The 18367-nt window shown below is 44.6% G+C and overlaps 1 protein-coding gene across 4 annotated transcripts; it reads right to left on the minus strand.

Moving 5' to 3' along the window:
* Positions 1-631: 631 nt before the first annotated feature.
* Positions 632-18358, minus strand: LOC106604349 (hyaluronan mediated motility receptor). 4 transcript variants are annotated; one of them, XM_045717940.1, is made up of 21 exons: positions 18181-18358; positions 17631-17735; positions 17378-17463; positions 13077-13154; positions 12585-12773; positions 12113-12199; positions 11695-11806; positions 11463-11528; positions 11295-11368; positions 8265-8338; positions 7699-8066; positions 7363-7499; positions 7005-7240; positions 5496-5612; positions 4733-4927; positions 3983-4538; positions 3672-3943; positions 3339-3405; positions 2967-3143; positions 2583-2740; positions 632-914 (listed from the first exon to the last, which is right to left on the minus strand). In XM_045717940.1, exons 1-21 carry the CDS (start codon positions 18224-18226, stop codon positions 842-844), a joined length of 3273 nt encoding a protein of 1090 aa, XP_045573896.1. In that variant the 5' UTR covers positions 18227-18358; the 3' UTR covers positions 632-841. The 4 variants fall into 4 exon arrangements, with proteins under 4 accessions (XP_045573896.1, XP_045573898.1, XP_045573897.1 ...); XM_045717942.1 differs by having other exon boundaries at positions 3672-3748; positions 3827-4538; XM_045717941.1 differs by having other exon boundaries at positions 3672-3748; positions 3788-4538.
* Positions 18359-18367: the final 9 nt, after the last annotated feature.

Here is an 18367-nt window from a genome sequence, read left to right on the forward strand (position 1 = left end):
AGATGTTTTTCAGCAGCAGGGACTGGGAGACTAGTCAGGATCAAGGGAAAGATGAACGGAGCAAAGTACAGAGAGATCCTTGATGAAAGGTCCAGAGCGCTCAGGACCTCAGACTGGTTCACCTTCCAATGGGACAACGACCCTAAGCACACAGCCAAGACAACGCAGGAGTGGCTTCGGGACAAGTCTCTGAATGTCCTTGAGTGACCCAGCCAGTGCCCGGACTTGAACCCGATCGAACATCTCTTGAGAGATATGAAAATAGCTGGGCAACGACCCTCCACCTGACAGAGCTTGAGAGGTTCTGCAGAGAAGAATGGGATAAACTCCCCAAATACAGGTGTGCCAAACTTGTAGCCTCATACCCAAGAAGACTTGAGGCTGTAATCGCTGCCCAAGGTGATTCAACAAAGTACTGAGTAAAGGGTCTGAATACTTATGTGAGTTTTTTTTATTTTTAAAAAGCTGTTTTTGCTTTGCCATTATGGGGTATTGTGTGTGTAGATTGAAAAAACCCCCCCAAAAAAACAAAACAATTGAATCCATTTTAGAATGAGGTAACATGAAAAAGTCAAAAGGTCTGACTTTCCAAATGCACTGTGTATTTGCATTATACAAAACTGTTACGCTGAACAAACAAAACATTTATTTAGTGCTTAATATGAATGCTTATGTAGCAAAAGAAAGACGACAGGGGCATGCTTCATGCTGAAACGGATATCATTCACACGTTGGTTCTGATGGCTCGATAGGATGGGAAAATAAAGGCATTTGTTTCCCCTAAAACATATACAGGGTTGCAAACACCAACATCCTCATGACTCAAAATGATTTGTCCTGTTCACTCAGGGCAGTTGGTGCCTTCTACTAGCATCTGGCCATTGTCGGTCTGTGTAACTTTCAACAGCGGTTTCCTGAAAGAGACAGGATTAGGGTTAGTTACAGCATTTTCCTTCGTGGAAAATTTCTGACGATCAAATGTCCTGTAGAGTTTTATCCAAATAGGCTATTTATCTGCAGTATCCATACATAATAAGCGATGTTCCCTCTAAGCTGTGCACATACGTGGCCGCGCTCCTCCTCCGAGGTTGAACTTCACTGAGTTCGCCCCACTAGTTTCCACTATATAGTTTTTTTCTGTGATCGAATCAACATTATATATCAGCCCCTTTTCAATGCAACAAACCAAAAATCTAACCCTGCAAGATTTAGTCTGCGGGTAGCACACGAGCGGTCTTAAAATCACCTGTGAGCGAATGAGCTTTTCAGATCAGAGCCGCACATTAGTTGATTTTCTTTGCTAGTTAGCAAATTATTAGGAGTTATATATAAGTATGTCAGCAATGGGGAGTTACTGCTTCCACAAAACGTGTAGGCTACATGTCAAGCTGTCTTTGAAAAGCCAGTCAGGTAAAAAGCTTCTGTCTTAATAAAAAGGGACAGTGTTGTATTTTGAGACAGGCTTGACTATGCAAATAAGCCCATATGCAGAGGGCTAGCCTACATTGTCTAATGCTCTGTATAGTAATAATAATTCATTCTATTTTGTAAAGTGGTTTCTTGCATCATACAACACAATACAATTTACAGTCACCTATTTGGCCCACGGTGTTACAGACCAAGTACAAAATAAATGTCAAGCCCTTCATAATGTAAAAATGTTTTATAAAGTCTCATGCAATGTAGGCCTGCATTCAACACCACATGTAGGCTATATCATAGAAATCAAAAGCTATTTCCATGTGAAAATGTTATGGGATTTGTTCCATTGGAAGGCCTACATAATGCTCCAATACCCTATTGGCTACTGTCTAAAACTGTAAGGGTACAGCCTCAGAGTTCACTGTAAACCATGCAGGAAGTTGCACAAAATTCTCACAACGTTTAAGTTTCCGCTCAAAAAAGGGGCTCATTGCCCCCAAAATGTTGAGGAAACATTGGTAATAGGTAAGTCATGTAAAAATGGCACCATGTCCGTAAAACATAAATAATGTAAAAAAAGGTGGCAGGTGGTGGCAGTATATTTTAGATTTAAAAATGGCTTCTGAAGTTTGCAATTTCCACTTTGAAATTTCAGACTTGATGTATCAACCCTAAAAAGAATGTCGAATAATTATAATCCACATTACTCACATTTCCTGTTGCTGCAGGATTATTTTCCTGCTATAGCAACCTGGCTCAAATTAAGACCCTATATCTGTAGCTAGCTAGCCTGATTTACAATGTTAAATAGGCATTAGTGGACACTTCTGTCAGTTCTTGGGAGGTTCAACTAGAAAAAGCATTCATAAACTACATGAAGACTTCTCCCCTGTGCAAAAAACAGCTGTGTGTCACAGGTCGGGCCAAGTTGTTGTTGCAAGTCCACAATGAGAGGATTAACTCAAGGCAGAGTAGAGGTGATGCCATTGAAAGACAACTTGAACCAACCGCCATGCAGCCGATGTGATTGGATATTTTCTGCCGAACAATGTTTCCAAAAATGTTTGTGTGCCAGTTGATAGGTCTTAAAAAATGTATAATAATTTTAAAAAATAAAAATACTACAATTTTGTATTTTATTTTAAAAAGCTGTCAATTACCCGCTAAAGGAAATGCTGGTGTGTCTGAGAGGTGTGGCAGCAGGCTGCTGGTTCTCCTTGCTGTCCTGGTTGCTGAAGGCTTTGCTGGGGTCAACCCTGCGTTGGGGCTGGCCTCCCTTCTTCTGACGGGACACCTGGGCACGCAGCTTAGACAGCTCCTACACACACACACACTTTACAATCATGTCTGACTGTAGTACACACAAAAAGCTTTCAGCAACCCCCAGTCCCTTAGTGGATTTAAAAGATGTGGATATTTGAAAACAAATGGTGAAACTCCTCCTCCACAATTTGGAGGCAACTAAAGTGTATTTGTTGCTATAATCATATTTTGTTAGGTTCAAACAATACAGCCCATGCTTATATTTAAATCAGCAAACTGACCTGTTTGAGGGAAATGTTCTCATCTTTGAGCTTCACCACGTATCTGATCTTCTGTTTCTGGTTCTGGTGGCCAAGCAGACGAGCGTAGGCGTCCGCTAGCCGTGTTAGCTCCTCCTGGTTCGCCCCGTTCTCATTCAGTAGTGAGTCTCGCTCCGCAGAAAACTCATTCAGCTGCTCCTGCAGGGCCAAACCAATCGGAAGCAGAGATGGGGGAACATAGAATTTAAAAAACAGTGAATTGGGCCTGTGTTTAAGTCAATGACCCCTTCTACTCATACTACCTCTATGGGGGAATATAATTGAACATTGACAACACATAAGAAAACATAACTCAGATGAACTACATTTCCCACAACGCAGCAGTGGACTGACCTGGAAGGGCTTGACCTTGGCATAGAGCTCCTCGTACTGTCTCCTCCAGTGTTCCGTCTCTGCATCACTGTGAGAGGAAAGGACAGAGTTAGAACAGTGTATTTAGAGCCTATCCTATTGTCTTATAATACCATTGTCTTCTACTTGATGATCTGGGTCCATATTCATAGTCTCAGAGTAGGGTGCTGATCCAGGATCAGTTCCCCGCCTGTCCATGCAATTGTATTTATTAATTCATCTAAAAGGGGAAACTGGGGAAGCAGCCTTAAGACAGTTCATTAATACAGGCCCTGCACTTCACAGCCCAGTCAGTCAGTCAGTGGTCCTCCTCACCTCTTGTCTTGAGTCTCCAGCAGCATTCTCTGGAAGTCTCTTCTCTGTTCCTCCATCTCCCAATAGAGAGTCACCTTCTCCTGGACCACCACATCCACCTGGCTCTGGAGAGAAACCTCCTGGACCACCACATCCACCTGGCTCTGGAGAGAAACCTCCTGGACCACCACATCCACCTGGCTCTGGAGAGAAACCTCCTGGACCACCACATCCACCTGGCTCTGGAGAGAAACCTCCTGGACCACCACATCCACCTGGCTCTGGAGAGAAACCTCCTGGACCACCACATCCACCTGGCTCTGGAGAGAAACCTTCTCTTCCATCAGTTCTACCTGGTTCTGTTCCTCGGCCTTCTCCAGTTGGTTGTGTATTAGTTCTACCTGGTCCTGAAGGCCCTGTTTGTCTATTTCAAACACCACTACTGTTTTCAAATCATCCCTCTCTTTCTCTACCTCCTTCATGTGGTTCTCTAGAGATGGCAGATATTTCTTTACCTGGTCCTCCATCTTCTCCGGCTGGTTTTGAAGGCTCGGTTTCTCCACCTCCCCTACCAAGCACTGAAGAGCTAGCTTCCCCTCCTCTACCAGTCTCTCTCGTCCCCCCACCTCCTCTGACAACCCTTGCTTCAACTCTCTCCTCTGCATTTCCCCCTCTCCTTTCTCCTGCTCCAGTAGCCTCTGCACCTCCTCTTTAGTTTTCTTAAATAGCCTTTGAAGCTCCTCTTTCTCCTCTCTAGCTTGCTGGAGTAGCCTTTGCACCTCCTCTTTCTCCATCCTCTCCTCCTGCAGCTGTCTCTGCACCTCCTCCTCAGCCCTCTTCATTTCATCATCTCTCTGAGCTAGAAGTGTCTCTACCTCCAACAGAATTCTAGAGATGGGGGGGGAGAGAGAGAATGGAGAGGGGGGAGAGAGAGGGGAGAGATAATGGACAGGGGGGGGAAGAGAGAATGGAGGGGGGGAATGAAGAGCGAATGAGTCAGAGTGGGGAGAGAGAGTCAGTCAAAATCCCATCAACATGCACATTCAATCACCAGATATTGAGAAGCCTTATGATGAGCTCACCTTGAATAGTCCTTTCTGGCTTTCTCCTGACCCTGCTGGTTAGCTAGATGTTTCTCCTGCTCCTCCTCCATCTCCTCCCTCAGCTTTTTCACCTCCTCCTGTTGATTCACTCTCTCCATCTGCTTAGTTACCCTCTCCACCTCCTTCTCCAGCGCTCTACTCCTCTCCTCTGCTCCCTTCAGGGCCTGTCTGGTGCTGGTGGAACAAAATACACATTTTTATGTCTTAAAGCCGATTTATGCTCGATCCGGAAATGCAGTGCGGAGGCTCTGTACGGAGGATGTGACAATTGTGGAGGCTCAGGAGGCCAAATCAAGTGCCGTACGGCAATACCGTGCGCCTCCCAAATTTTGTAACAATGCTGAGGGCTCTGTATAGCGCCGCATGATTGGTTGACAGTAGGTGGGGGTGGTATATCCTGTATAAACACAAACGCACTTCCTTGACAACTTCATTCACAACAGCTCAGCTCCACGAAGCACAAGAAGTATGACTGTCCTGAACGGTCCGTAAATGATGCACTGACACTGCAGATTCTGGATTGACCATACAAATCATCTTTACAGAGCCATGACTGCTAATACTTCACCCCAAAGTTAAAGGGACAGTTCACTTAACATCTGAAACTGCATTTTTTCATCTGTCAAAAGTAAACTTAGGTGAAACAAGAGTGAAACTTTTTTCCTTGTGAAAGGAGAGTGAAAGACAAACTGTCCCTTTAAGCACATTTGTATTGGACAACAGGGCAGGGTCAACTCCTTACCGCTCCAGTTCTGTGGCCATGTGTCCCATCTTGCTGAGGGAGGTAGTGTGTTCCTCCTGCAGCCTCCTCGTTTCAGCACAGTGCACCTTCTCCAGCGCCTCCACGTCACTGCTCCTCCTGGAAGGAGATGCAACGCACACCGTTGAAAGGAGCAGTTTGAGCAAAGGTGAGGTGCATTATCCCTAATCTTGATCATATAACAGGGCTCGACATTAACACTTGTCCGCTTGCCCGGGACAAGTAAATAAAAATTGTCGGGCAAGCAGAATATAGATTTAAGTTGTCCGAATGGAAAAGTAAAAAAAAATTTTTACAAAAAAATATAAAAAAAAATCGCAGTATGAAACTTTTACGCCGATCAGAAATAGGATCAGATCGTCCTCTGGACGGATGTTCTAGTAACTGTTCTCCCTATTACTGCAGAGCGCATTAGAGTACAACTGTATTGTATCTTATTCAAATCACCAGGGCCGGTTGCTATGAGCTACGCCCAGGCATGAATTGTAAGCCTAGTAGGGAGCTGGCATCGGTGTTGAAGGTTTCTGATCAGTGATAGATGAACCAACAAACAGATGGCCTGTACCCCCTCCACGTATTAGCCCAGCCAGAGAATTACAGCGATTCAGTGAAACAAAATCCCATTGATTGATGAATCTATCACACAAGTCATGGGTGTTTGGTTGGGAGCAGGCTACTACACTAGTGAAGAGGAAAATAATCCACTCGTTGAGATGATCAAACTAGACTAAAGATGATAATGAGCATTCACCTCAGCGAACATTTTCTCAACCGAATTGTAATCAAATATCCAAAACGGAGGTTCAATGACAACCAAAATCTGACATTGATTGATTTAGTCAAGACGCTCCCCGTGGCCCAACGCTCCCCGTGGCCCAGTAAGCAACAAATGTGACAGCCTTCAACTGCATTAGCCGACTTCATTCCAATATTTTGATCATTCAGTGATAATCATTCCCACAGAATATTTTTGCCTTACAAGGTTATAGATAAGCATGTCTTAATTAGTCATCTTGCTTAGAAGTAGCCTACCATAGACATTTGATCCCTGATTAATTGAATGAGGCAATTATTTTATGAAGACAAAAAGTAATTGGTTGTAATTGTAATGTTGCAGTATTTTATAGTCTATGAAGGGTGGCCAACCATCTTCCAGGAGAGCCTTAAAGGGGCAGTGCTGTATTTTGAGAGACTTGAATATGCAAAGAAGCCAATAGGCAGAGTGAAGCCTAAATGTATGTCTGATTCTCTATGGTAGCAATAATAATGATAATAATGCACTTTATTTGGTGGCTAAAAAAGCCCTGCATAATGAGTAACTATTTGGGATAGAAGATCATTGATTGAGTCCAGTCTGACTGCAGCTAAACTCCACGACAACTCCAGTCAAGATACTTTAAAAAAAAATTAAACACCATTTCAAAGCCGACAGAGCCTCTTTCATTCATTCTTTCTCTCAGTTTAGTTCTACTCCTCCCCCCCACTCCTCACCTGTCTAGCAGTGCTCTGGTCTCAGTCAGTTCCCTCTCCATCTCAGTCTTCTCCTGCTGGAAACTCTGTAAGGCCTCCTCTCTCCTCTTCTCCTCCTCCTCCCTCCTCTCTTCCTGCAACTCCAGAACCGACAGCTCAACTAGAGCCTCCTCCAACTCATCCTCCAACTGTTTCCTCTCGTCCTCGGTCTCCTCCCTAACTCTCTCCAGCACCGAGGCCAGGGAGGCTGCACGCTCCTGGGGAGAAAGAGAGACACAGAACCAGTAAGTAGTGGAGGTGAGTATTCCACTCTGCAGAGTCAGATGTAGGATTATAACGGGGGCCATATTGGAGCCAAGTCACCCCCAACACAACCAACCTTTTCCTTCTTCAGCTCCTCAGCCAGGGAGGTGTGCGTCTGCGCCAGCTGCTCCTGCACCTCCTTTTCACTCCTCCAGTTCTCCTGCAGGAGGCTCAGCTCTGCAGTCAGCTCCTCCACCTTCCCCTGGCCCCTATCTAAAGACAGATACACACAGACACTTGGTATAGAGCCCACACTGATAACAGCAACCTGGAGACATTTCTCCAAAACCCTGACTCTTCCTGATTCCTGATAAATCTGCTTACGATAAGTTCCCATTAGACCCATTCTTCCCATTAGTTTAGGGTATGTCAGTATTATAATTAGGGAGTAGGGCTATATGTATTTGTTTACTTCTCTCCTCCTCCAGGATTTTGCACTTCTCTCCCAGGTGAGCTGCTCTCTCATCCAGCTCCTCCACTGTCCTCCTCAGCACCTCCCTCAGACGCACTACCTCCGCATCCTGTTGCTGCACTGCACTCTGGGAGTCAGACACTTCCTGGTTGGCCCGCTGCATCTGTGTTACCATCTCTCCCAATGCCTTCTGGGAGGACGTCAGCTCCGCCTCTCGCCGCTCCAGAAGCTTCTCGGTCTCCTGCAAAGCATCCCGGGAAGCCTGCAGGTCCTGTTGACTTCTCTCTGACTCCTCCTCCTTCTGACGGAGAATGTTCTGAGAGATCCGCAGCTCCGCGGTGCACTGCTCCAGTTTCTGCTCAAGATGACTGAGAGAAAAGGACATGGCATGAGATCAAATGTTTTTGTTTTGCATGTCAACCAAGACAATTAGGAAACTTATGTCATCAATTTCAACGCAGAGAGACATATAAGAAGAGGTCGAGAGGACAGCATTCTTCACAAATAAAGCCATTCATTAAAATTATTCTAAAAGCAGTTCAGGGAAGAGATGTGCATTTGCTCACCCCAGTTTCTCGTGCTGAGACTCAGACATGCTGTTCTCCATCTCTGTCCTCTCACGAAGCTTCATACGCAGGTCCTAAGGAGACATAACAGCATGTTATAACAACCTCTAAATTATAATTTCCACTCCCGATGTAAGCACGATCATGGACTATTCAAGTAGTTTCTCCATACACATTTCTTCCTTCAGTAAACAGTATGGTGTTAGGACAGATACAGTTGAAGGCAGAGGTTTAAATACACCTTAGCCAAATACATTTAAACTCAGTTTCACAATTCCTGACATTTAATCCTAGTAAAAATTCCCTTTCTTAGGTCAGTTAGATTCACCACTTTATTTTAAGAATGTGAAATGTCAGAATAATAGTAGAGAGAATTATTTATTTCAGCTTTTATTTCTTTCATCACATTCCCTGTGGGTCAGAATATTCAATACACTCAATTAGTATTTGGTAGCATTGCCTGTAAATTGTTTCACTTGGGTCAAACGTTTCGGGTAGCCTTCCACAAGCTTCCCACAATAAGTTGGATGCATTTTGGCCCATTCCTCCTGACAGAGCTGCTGTAACTGAGTCAGGTTGATAGGCCTCCTTGCTCGCACACGCCTTTTCAGATCTGCCCACAAATGTTCTATGGGATTGAGGTCAGGGCTTTGTGATGGCCACTCCAATACCTTGACTTTGTTGTCCTTTAGCCATTTTGCCACAACTTTGGAAGTATGCTTGGGGTCATTGTCCATAAGGAAAACCTATTTGCGACCAAGCTTTAACTTCCTGACTGATGTTTTGAGATGTTGCTTCAATATATTCACATAATTTCCCTACCTCATGATGCCATCTATTTTGTGAAGTACACCAGTCCCTCCTGCAGCAAAGCACCCCCACAACATGATGCTGCCACCCCCGTGCTTCACGGTTGGGATGGTGTTCTTCGGCTTGCAAGCCTCCCCCTTTTCCTCCAAACATAACAATGGTCAGTATGGCCAAACAGATCTATTTTGTTTCATCAGACCAGAGGACATTTCTCCAAGAAGCATGATCTTTGTCCCCAGGTGCAGTTGCAAACTGTAGTCTGGCTTTTTTATGGTGATTTTGGAGCAGTGGCTTCTTCCTTGCTGAGTGGCCTTTTAGGTTAAGTCGATATAGGACTCGTCTCACTGTGGATATAGATACTTTTGTACCCGTTTCCTCCAGCATCGTCACAAGGTCCTTTGCTGCTGTTCTGGGAATGATTGGCACTTTTCGCACCAAAGTACATTCATCTCTAGGAGACAGAACGCGTCTCCTTCCTGAGCTGTATGACGGCTGCGTGATTCCATGGTGTTTATACTTGCGTACTATTGTTTGTACAGATGAACGCGGTACCTTCAGGCATTTGGAAATTGCTCCCAAGGTTGAACCAGACTTGTGGAGGTCCAAAAAAAAAAATTCTGAGGTCTTGGCTGATTTCTTTTGATTTTCCCATGATGTCAAGCAAAGTTTGAAGGTACAGTGAGGGGAAAAAAGTATTTGATCCCCTGCTGATTTTGTACGTTTGCCCACTGACAAAGAAATGATCAGTCTATAATTTGAATGAACTGTCAATCTCCCTCGGCCTGGGGCTCCATGCAAGATCTCACCTCGTGGAGTTGCAATGATCATGAGAACGGTGAGGAATCAGCCCAGAACTACACGGGAGGATCTTGTCAATGATCAAGGCAGCTGGGACCATAGTCACCAAGAAAACAATTGGGAGCACACTACACCGTGAAGGACTGAAATCCTGCAGCGCCCGCAAGGTCCCCCTGCTCAAGAAAGCACATATACATGCCCGTCTGAAGTTTGCCAATGAACATCTGAATGATTCTGAGGACAACTGGGTAAAAGTGTTGTGGTCAGATGAGACCAAAAAATGGAGCCCTTTGGCATCAACTCAACTCGCCGTGTTTGGAGGAGGAATGCTGCCTATGACCCCAAGAACACCATCCCCACCGTCAAACATGGAGGTGGAAACATTATGCTTTGGGAGTGTTTTTCTGCTAAGGGGACAGGACAACTTCACCGCATCAAAGGGACGATGGACGGGGCCATGTAACGTCAAATCTTGGGTGAGAACCTCCTTCCCTCAGCCAGGGCATTGAAAATGGGTCGTGGATGGGTATTCCAGCATGACAATGACCCAAAACACACAGCCAAGGCAACAAAGGAGTGGCTCAAGAAGAAGCACATTAAGGTCCTGGAGTGGCCTAGCCAGTCTCCAGACCTTAATCCCATAGAAAATCTGTGGAGGGAGCTGAAGGTTCGAGTTGCCAAACGTCAGCCTCGAAACCTTAATGACATGGAGAAGATCTGCAAAGAGGAGTGGGACAAAATCCCTCCTGAGATGTGTGCAAACCTGGTGGCCAACTACAAGAAACATCTGACGTCTGTGATTGCCAACAAGGGTTTTGCCACCAAGTACTAAGTCATGTTTTGCAGAGGGGTCAAATACTTATTTCCCTCATTAAAATGCAAATCAATTTATAAAATGTTTGAATTTTTTGTTGTTGTTATTCTGTCTCTCACTGTTCAAATAAACCTACCATTAAAATTATAGACTGATCATTTCTTTGTCAGTTGGCAAAATTACAAAATCAGCAGGGGATCAAATACTTTTTCCCCTCTCACTGTAGGACTTGAAATACATCCACAGGTACACCTCCAATTGACTCAAATTATGTCAATTAGCCTATCAGAAGCTTCTAAAGCCATTACCTAATTTTCTGGAATTTTCCAAGCTGTTTAACACAGTGAACTTAGTGTATGTAAACTTCTGACCCACTGAATTTGTGATAGTGAATTAGAAGTGAAATAATCTGTCAAAAAAATTGTTGGAAAAATTACTTGTGTCATGCAAAGTAGATGTCCTAAATGACTTGCCAAAACTATAGTATGTTAACAAGAAATTTGTGGAGCGGTTGAAAAACAAGTTTTAATGACTCCAACCTAAGTGTATCTAAACTTCCGACTTCAACTGTAGATAGGATCAATAGATAGATGTTTCTTCCCTTGTACCTGGATGTGGTCGTTGGCTGTGTCCAGGTAACCCTGAAGAACATTGACTTCCTCTCTCAGCTCCTGGATCACAGCTGAGACAGGGATACAGAACACAGTTAGAATGATGCTATCTAATTATACAGAAAAGGATGGGAGAACGGACACACACAGAGACAAACTACTTACCTTGCAGTGTATCCATCTCATTCTCCAGCTCCTCGTTGTGGACTTTGGTGTCGTGGTGGAGGTCCTCTGAAAACGAAACATTACATTTCAAAAACATTTAAAAAGATTTCTCAGAGGCGCAGCACTTCGAAGTAAACATTTTATAATTAAATGGGCCGTTTATAACGTTTAATTGATTGATAATAACTAGGCAGGTTAACGATGCTGTGTCAGTGAGGTCAGGTGGTCTCACCCAGGTCCTCGTTCCTCTCCCTCAGGGCAGTGAGTGTAGCTCTGGCAGCCTCCAGGTCTGTCTCCAGCAACTTCACCTGGTCCTCTGTACTGATCTGCAGGAAACTCAGCTCCTTATAGGACAACACAAATGTCACTCAACCATCCACACTGCTCAGACACTACACATGCAGGAAACACAGCCCCTGAACAAAAACACAATATCAGCACACAATTTGATTTAGAGTGAGATGTACGCAAGGCAAACACCACTATACAGACAGGATGGTGAATGGTGTGTGAACAGGGACACTTTCAGTAGCCAAACATTGCAGATAGAAATGCGATGAATAGAGCCGACGTAACTTATTCTACATAGCGTATTTCAATGTGAATATATGAAAACGCTGCGTACTACTGATGTGTCCCAGATGTCGTACCTTGTCCTTGACATCCAGTTTGTTTCTTGCCTCCATCAGCTCCATAGACATAGACTGGAATCTCTTCTTAGTAGTGTCTGCAGAAACCTAGAGGAACACAACGACAACACAGTCAGACATTTACAAAACAAGGTACAAACAGAAAATGTGAACATTTGTTATTGGACAAGCTAGGGTAGTACCTGATAGCAGGGTGGAAGTACTGTTTTGTCAACTAGACCCAGATGACACAAACTATAACCATAACAACCATTTTATACCTTTTTAACCCTGCAGCTAAAGACTTCTGCTTTAAGACCATTGGGCCGGTTTCCCAGACACAGATTAAGCCTAGTCCAAGACTAAAAATAATTCTTCATGGAGATTCTCCATTGAAATAGCTTTTATTCCAGGATTAGGCCAAATCAGTGGAAAAGCAGCCCACTGAGATGAGCATGCCAACTCTTGATTGTACCATCAAACACCACATGACCTTGTTCTTGAGGAACTCGTTAGTCTTCTTGAGCTCAGCCAGCTGTCTCTCCAGGGTGGTGAAGTTAGCTGCCAGACCAGTCTTCTCCCTGACCGCAGACAACAGCTTGGCCTCCAACTTCCTCAGCTCCTCCTCCAGGGTTACCAGGCGCCTGTCCTGCGCCCCGCGCTGCTGCACTAGGGAGCGGATCTACAGGAGGGAGGAGACGGTTAGTGTGTGCTAAAGCAGTGAATAAAACAAACTTAGGGAGGAGGCTTCTAATGTTAACATGCATGAAACCAAGGCTTTTACGGTTTGATCAGCTCCCTGGTGCAGCAGCGGTGGTGGTTAGTGTGTTAGATTGAAGAATGAAGGCATGCAGTAAGGTAGGTCACAGCTGCTGTGATAACTGAAACTTGGCCACATCAATGAAACTGGTAACACTGACAATGTAATGTAATGCGACAGACAAGACATATTTGCTCCTCAAACCAGTCTGTATAACTATACTACCTCTTTCTCCAGGAGTTTCTGCTGCTTCATCTGCATCGATGGGCCACTCTTGTCTTTCTTTGACATGGACCCGTCAACCTGGGTGAAGGAGGAACGGATGAATTCATCGCAAAGGAGAGCCATTGCATTAGGATTCAAGGGATAGTTCTGGATTTTGGCAATTAAGATTTTTATCCATCAGATGAACCCATGGATACCTTTTTTATGTCTTTGCATTGAAATTGAAGGAAGCTGCCAACTAGTGTTACTGCTAACTAGCATTAGCACAATGACTGGAAGTCTATGGGAACAGCAAGCATGCTAGACTTCCAGTCATTGTGCTAACACTAGTAAGCATTGGCTTCCTTCATACATACTGGACACAGACATAAAAATGGTATCCATGAGTTTCTGACTGGGGAAGTCGATAAAGGGCTTCATTGACAAAATCTCAAACTATCCCTTTAAAGCACCAGGGTGTATTCATTAGTCGGATTCCATTGCAAAAGATTTTGCAACACAAACTGTTTATACCAAACGAAAATCGTTTTGCAAGGAAAACTAGAATTGATCAAGTACAAATTCAGGTAGGTCCCTCCCTGTTTCATTATGTTTGCTTCCTCGAGTAAATTGTCTTATGTCACTGTAGAGCCACCAGCCCTGCTCAATATGCCTCAGCTAGCCCTTTTGTTCCCCCTCCCACACATGCGGTGATCTCACCTGGTTTAAATGGTGTCTCTAGAGACAAAACCTCTCTCATCGTCACTCAATGACTAGGTTTACCTCCACTGTACTCACATCCTACCATACCCTTGTCTGTACGTTATGCGTCTGTACGTCTTTTCTTCCGCGCCCAGAAACCTGCTCCTTTTACTCTCTGTTCTGAACGCACTAGATGACCAGTTCTTATAGCCTTTAGCCGTACCCTTATCCTACTCCTCCTCTGGTGATGTAGAGGTTAATCCAGGCCCTGTAGCGCCTAGCTCCACTCCCATTCCCCAGGCGCTCTCATTTGTTGACTTCTGAAACCGAAAAAGCCTTGGTTTCATGCATGTTAACATTAGAAGCCTCCTCCCTAAGTTTGTTTTATTCACTGCTTTAGCACACTCTGCCAACCCGGATGTCCTAGCCGTGTCTGAATCCTGGTTTAGGAAGGCCAGCAAAAATCCTGAAATTTCCATCCCTAACTATAACATTTTCCGACAAGATAGAACTGCCAAAGGGGGCGGAGTTGCCATCTACTGCAGAGATAGGCTGCAGAGTTCTGTCTTACTATCCAGGTCTGTGCCCAAACAATTCAAGCTTCTACTTCTAAAAATCCACCTTTCCAGAAACAAGTCTCTCACCGTTGCCACTTGTAATAGACCTCCCTCTGCCCCCAGCTGTGCCCTCAATACCATATGTGAATTGATTGCCCCCCCCCCCAATCGCTCTTCAGAACTCATACTGTCAAGTGACCTAAACTGGGACATGCTTAACACCCCGGCCGTCCTACAATCTAAGCGAGATGCCCTCAATCTCACACAAATGATCAATGAACCTACCAGGAACAACCCCAAATCCGTAAACATGGGCACCCTCATAGATATCATCCTGACCAACCTGCCCTCTAAATACACCTCTGCTGTCTTCAACCAGGATCTCAGCGATCACTGCCTCATTGCCTGCGTCCGTAATGGGTCTGCGGTCAAACGACCACCCCTCATCAATGTCAAACGCTCCCTAAAACACTTCAGCGAGCAGGCCTTTCTAATCGACCTGGCCCAGGTATCCTGGAAGGATATTGACCTCATTCCATCAGTAGAGGATGCCTGGTTATTCTTTAAAAGTGCTTTCCTCCCCATTCAAATAAAATGTAGAACTAGGAACGGATATAGCCCTTGGTTCACTGCAGACCTGACTGCCCTTGACCAGCACAAAAACATCCTGTGGCGTACTGCATTAGTATCGAATAGCCCCCACGATATTCAACTTTTAAGGGAAGTTAGGAACCAATATACACAGGCAGTTCGGAAATCAAAGGCTAGCTTTTTCAAACAGAAATGTGCATCCTGTAGCACAAACTCCAAAAGGTTCTGGGACACTAAAGTCCATGGAGAATAAGAGCACCTCCTCCCAGCTGCCCACTGCACTGAGGCTAGGAAACAAACACTGTCACCACTGATAAATCCACGATAATTGAGAATTACAACAAGCATGTTTCTACAGCTGGCCATGCTTTCCACCTGGCTACCCCTACCCCGGTCAACAGCTCTGCACCCCCCACAGCAACTTGCCCAAGCCTCCCCAATTTCTCCTTCACCCAAATCCAGATAGCTGATGTTCTGAAAGAGTTGCAAAATCTGGAACCCTACAAATCAGCTGGGCTAGACAATCTGGACCCTCTCTTTCTAAAATTATCCACCGCAATTGTGGCAACCCCTATTACTAGCCTGTTCAACCGCTATTTCGTATTGTCTGAGATCTCTAAAGATTGGAAAGCTGCCACAGTCATCCCCCTCTTCAAAGGGGGAGACACTAGACCCAAATCTATCCTACCCTGCCTTTCGAAGGTCTTTGAAAGCCAAGATAACAAACAGATCACCGACCATTTCGAATCCCACCGTCCTTCTCATTGCAATCTGGTTTCCGAGCTAGTCATGGGTGCACCTCAGCCACGCTCAAGGTCCTAAACGATATCATAACCGCCATCGATAAAAGACAATACTGTGCAGCCGTATTCATCAACCTGGCCAAGGTTCTCGACTCTGTCAATCACCACATTCTTATCGGCAGACTCAACAGCCTTGCTTTCTCAAATGACTGCCTCGCCTGGTTCACCAACTACTTCTCAGACAGAGTTCGGTGTGTCAAATCAGAGGGCCTGTTGTCCGGACCTCTGGCAGTCTCTATGGAGGTGCCACAGGGTTCAATTCTCAGGCCGAGTCTTTTCTCTGTATACATAAATGATGTCGCTCTTGCTGCTGGTGATTCTCTGATCCACCTCTACGCAGACGACACCATTCTGTATACTTCTGGCCCTTCTTTAGACACAGTGTTAAGTAACCTCCAGACAAGCTTCAATGCCATACAACTCTTCTTCCGTGGCCTCCAACTGCTCTTGAATGCAAGTAAAACTAAATGCATGCTCTTCAACCGATCGCTGCTGACACCTGCCCGCCCCTCTAGCATCACTACTCTGGATGGTTCTGACTTAGAATATGTGGACAACTACAAATACCTAGGTGTCTGGTTAGACTGTAAACGTTCCTTCCAGACTCACATTAAGCATCTCCAATCCAAAATCGGCTTCCTATTTCGCAACAAAGCATCCTTCACTCATGCCGCCAAACATACCCTCGTAAAACTGACTATCCTACCGATCCTCGACTTTGGCGATGTCATTTACAAAATAGTCTCCAACACTCTACTCAGCAAATTGGGTGCAGTCTATCACAGTGCCATCCGTTTTGTCACCAAAGCCCCATATACTACCCACCACTGCGACCTGTATGCTCTTGTTGGCTGGCCCTCTCTTCATATTCGTCGCCAAACTCACTGGCTCCAGGTCATCTATAAGTCTTTGCTAGGTAAAGCTCCGCCTTATCTCAGCTCACTGGTCACCATAGCAGCACCCACCCGTAGCACACGCGCCAGCCGTTATATTTCACTGGTCACCCCCAAAGCCAATTCCTCCTTTGGCCGCCTTTCCTTCCAGTTCTCTGCTGCCAACGACTGGAACGAATTGCAAAAATCACTGAAGCTGGAGACACATATCTCCCTCACTAACTTTAAGCATCAGCTGTCAGAGCAGCTTACAGATCATTTCACCTGTACATAGCCCACCTGTAAATAGCCCATCCAACTACCTCATCCCCTTATTATGTATTTTTTTTGCTCCTTTGCACCCCCGTATCTCTACTTGCACATTAATATTCTGCACATCTATCACTCCAGTGTTTAATTTTAATTACTTCGCCACTACCGCCCATTTATTGCCTTACCTCCCTAATCTTACCTCATTTGCACACACAGTATATAGACTTTTCTACTGTGTTATTGACTCTACGTTTTTTTATTCCATGTGTAACTCTGTTTTTGTTGTTTGTGTCGCACTGCTTTGCTTTATCTTGGCCAGGTCGCAGTTGTAAATGAGAACTTGTTCTCAACTGGCCTACCTGGTTAAATAAATGTGAAATAAAAAAAACAGTAAAGGTTTTCCATTGCAAAACATTTTGCAACGGAATCCAACTAATGAATAGACCCCAGTACTTCAAGGTTATCTTGATGATGTGGCTGTGCCAACCAGGGACAATGTGATTATTATGTGAACACCAACTTACCAGACCATCCACAGACATGGTCCTACGCACAGCCACAGGTGACATGAACACATCTGTAGAAGGAGATGGTGGTAGGATGCTGGGACCTGAATTGGGAGGGAAGGGGAATTTTGGAAATTAGAATGGTGTAGAAAGTAAAAACACATCTAGGTTGAATGACAGTCTAATCATAGATGTTTAAATATAGATCTATTGTCAATAGTACGAGGTATTTTTTTGACTAAACCTTCAGTTGTTTGACAGTTAAACTCACCATCGCTGGCCTTGAGCAGTTTGAAGCGCTCTGACCGGCGGAAAGAAGCAGGTCCCTTCACCTCTCCTGGTTTCAGCTCGTAGGTGCCCGGTGCTGGGGCGCAGCCTGAACAAAACATGTTGAAAACAAGACTTAGCCTGCGTTTACACAGGTAGCCCAATTCCCATATTTTGCTAAAATTGTTTTAAAAAACTGATTGGTCAAAAGACAAATTAGTGAGAAAAATAGTAGAATTGGGCTGGCTGTCTAATTAGCTAGCTAACATGTCATGGCATGTAGCTAACGTAACCGACATGGATATTTTGCCCTTTGCTTGAATCTGAGTAAGGTTAGGCATTCCTAGACAGTCCTGCACAAGCTAGTTACCAAACCAACAATAAGTTAGCTAGCTAGTAAACAATGTTATACAAAATATTGTTGGACAGCTACGTTAGCTAGATCAGAGCTAACGTTATATTAACTGTTTAGCTAAAGCAACTAGGCAAAAGCAACACGTTAAGTTAGTTGGCTAGGTTCGCTCAATTAAATCAGTATCAATGCTTTAATTTACCGATATTTTCATTAAATCGCTTCACTGGAGCTCTTGAAAAAGACATGGCTTAGATTTGGAAGAAATAGTTCACTAGAAAATCGGTAGCTACAGTTTAAGTTATAGCTAGCCACGATGAGTGCCAAAGCAGTGCTCCAAATTCAAAACAACAACACAAACCGTGCCCCTGTTGAAATTTCAAAACTAC

This window comes from Salmo salar, chromosome ssa05 (assembly GCF_905237065.1).
Source record: "Salmo salar chromosome ssa05, Ssal_v3.1, whole genome shotgun sequence".
Classification (NCBI taxonomy): domain Eukaryota; kingdom Metazoa; phylum Chordata; class Actinopteri; order Salmoniformes; family Salmonidae; genus Salmo; species Salmo salar.

Excerpts from the sequence above, each read along its gene's own strand:
- LOC106604349 (XM_014198888.2), bottom strand. The coding sequence starts at position 18,226 with ATGTCTTTTTCAAGAGCTCCAGTGAAGCGATTTAATGAAAATATCG. Across the intron at positions 11,529-11,694 it reads GGAGAGGAACGAGGACCTGG|AGGACCTCCACCACGACACC; the intron begins GTGAGACCACCT and ends TTTCGTTTTCAG. Across the intron at positions 3,144-3,338 it reads CCAAGGTCAAGCCCTTCCAG|GAGCAGCTGAATGAGTTTTC; the intron begins GTCAGTCCACTG and ends TTGGCCCTGCAG.